We start from the raw sequence: 2,104 nt of genomic DNA on the forward strand, positions 1-2,104 counted from the left end.
TTCCTGCTTCAAAGGCCTCGGAGAGGAAATAGACGTTGACATCAGTAGACACATAGTTATGCTTGTCCTGCTTCACCACTGATTTCAAGCTTCCCGCGCCCAATATCTCGATCAGCCATACTCTATGCGATATACAACACACTCAAACTTTTTCTCGGCTTTTAATTAGACAATTATCTTATTAATTCACTTGAGCCACCTAAGACCGTATCACCGTCAGGTGATAAAGCAAGTAGCCAACACACCAATATATAAACATACCCGCCGGCTGACTGGGGAGAAAACAAAGAGAAAAGCAAATAGAAGCAACCCAACAGTCCGAATAGCAAAACAAGAGCAGGAAAAATACCAGCCAAAGCAAAGTATTCAATGAGGGCGCAACCGATGTGCAACTCGCCGGCGGACGAGGAATCGAGGGCTACGCCTGTGTACCTGACAGAGCAGAAACACCGAATGGCGCCTCATAACCCATCTCGCCTATTCAATCCATAACAAAATTGAAAGTAACCAGTTCCAAGAAAGAAAGTAAAGAGATAACTCGTAGCACTTGTTAGACCAATCAAGTAATCGCGTTCCAAAATCAAAAAGAAAAAGAAAAAAAAAAAAAAAAAAAAAAAAAAAAAACTTTGCAACCCCTTGGAAACAACCTCATTGTATCCATCCCATACTCGAGCTCTCGGTTCTCGAGAAAAAAGTGATAGCTGCGTCAAGATCAGACAGAGCAATTGCCCGACACCGGCTCAGTCAACTTGCATATCTTCCGAGCTCCTGATCTGCATGCCTCTCTTGGAAGCCCGGGGCACATTCTTCTTGACGTAGCGGTGTCGCATTGTCTCCCTGGAGATCTCCATGAGCAATGCATCTGTGGAGGGCTCCTTCCACTCGATCCAAGGGAACAAGTCCAGCTCCACATCACAAAAGTCCGGGTGCGCACCCATCATCTCGAGGAAGCAGTGCATATGCGCCCGTCCCTCCGAGTCGGTGTTCCAGCGGACAGTGTCGCGTATGGCGGCTGCTGACACGACGGGGGGCTGCGAATCCTCGTTACCCTTGGCCTCAGTCTGGGTCACGACCTCCTCTGGCTCGGCTGGATTCATCCGGCGCTCACTGAGCACCACATCGGCCATCTCAAAGCAGATCGTGGTGTAGAGGGTGCTGATGAAGAAGAAGGGCATGGCGGTGCGGTCCTCAAACACAGCGTCCCAGTCGGCAAGATCCTCGAACATGTCAAAGTACTCAAGCCAGAGTTCTTTGGTGAAAGTATCCAGCAGGAACTGCTCTGTGTGGATAAGGTTCTCTGCATTGCGCTCCCAGACGTCGGCATCGAGGCGGAAATCGCCTGTCACAGCATGCCCATGAAGATCTAGCATGTTGTTAACCAGTTGCTGTCAGAAACGGGGTTAGCTGTCGGAGCTCCCACTAGTTGCAATGGTCTTGTTTAAAGCTTCAACAAGATTGATAACATTTGGAATCGGAGAACTCACGTAGAAACCTTCCCAGAGGAACTCGTCCTCGTACTTGCTGAACAGAGTGTACGCCTCGTTTCGTACCTGGTTGAACAAGGCAGACTCGGCCGACAGCGGCAGTATGTCCCGAAGAGCCTGGGTGAGGAGACGGTTCGAGTTGAAGACGAGAAGATGCGAGAGAACGACGAGCTTGGCGAGCTGTCTGCAAACGAGCATTTGCCGCTTTGATTCAAACATGACGGCACCGTCGCCTTTGATCTCTACCCAGCCGTGGTTCCATGGGTCGGGCGGGTAATCAGCCAGAAAAGTCTTGAGTTGAGCACGGCAGACTTCTCCCCCAAAGAATTCGGGATAGCGTCCGGCAATTCCTTTTCGCTCATGCGTCTTTTTCGGCAAAGAAATCCGAGGGCCCTTGGCATTGTTTGCAAAACTCTCCAAGAACATTCGGAAGTGGTCGTCCGCGGGAGCACCGAACCGAGAGTGACCGTTGACAGGCGACTTGCCCCGACTTTCGCTCGTCGGCGAGGTTGTGGTAGGTCGTCCCATGGTCGATTTCTGTTCAGAGTTGTGACTTGATTCTGCGATGACGTCCTCACTATATGTTGCGGCTTCGTTTTGTTCGCTCATCTTGAACGTTG

The 2,104-nt window shown here is 50.3% G+C and overlaps 1 protein-coding gene across 1 annotated transcript; it reads right to left on the reverse strand.

The window, feature by feature from the left end:
* Positions 1-740: 740 nt before the first annotated feature.
* Positions 741-2,104, reverse strand: PpBr36_11505 (uncharacterized protein; the record flags this gene model as incomplete). Its single annotated transcript, XM_029898605.1, has 2 exons — positions 741-1,385; positions 1,485-2,104. Coding segments are annotated over 2 exons (1,265 nt in total), but the record flags the coding sequence as incomplete, so codon positions are not given.

Source organism: Pyricularia pennisetigena (genome assembly GCF_004337985.1).
Source record: "Pyricularia pennisetigena strain Br36 chromosome Unknown Pyricularia_pennisetigena_Br36_Scf_71, whole genome shotgun sequence".
Taxonomy (NCBI): domain Eukaryota; kingdom Fungi; phylum Ascomycota; class Sordariomycetes; order Magnaporthales; family Pyriculariaceae; genus Pyricularia; species Pyricularia pennisetigena.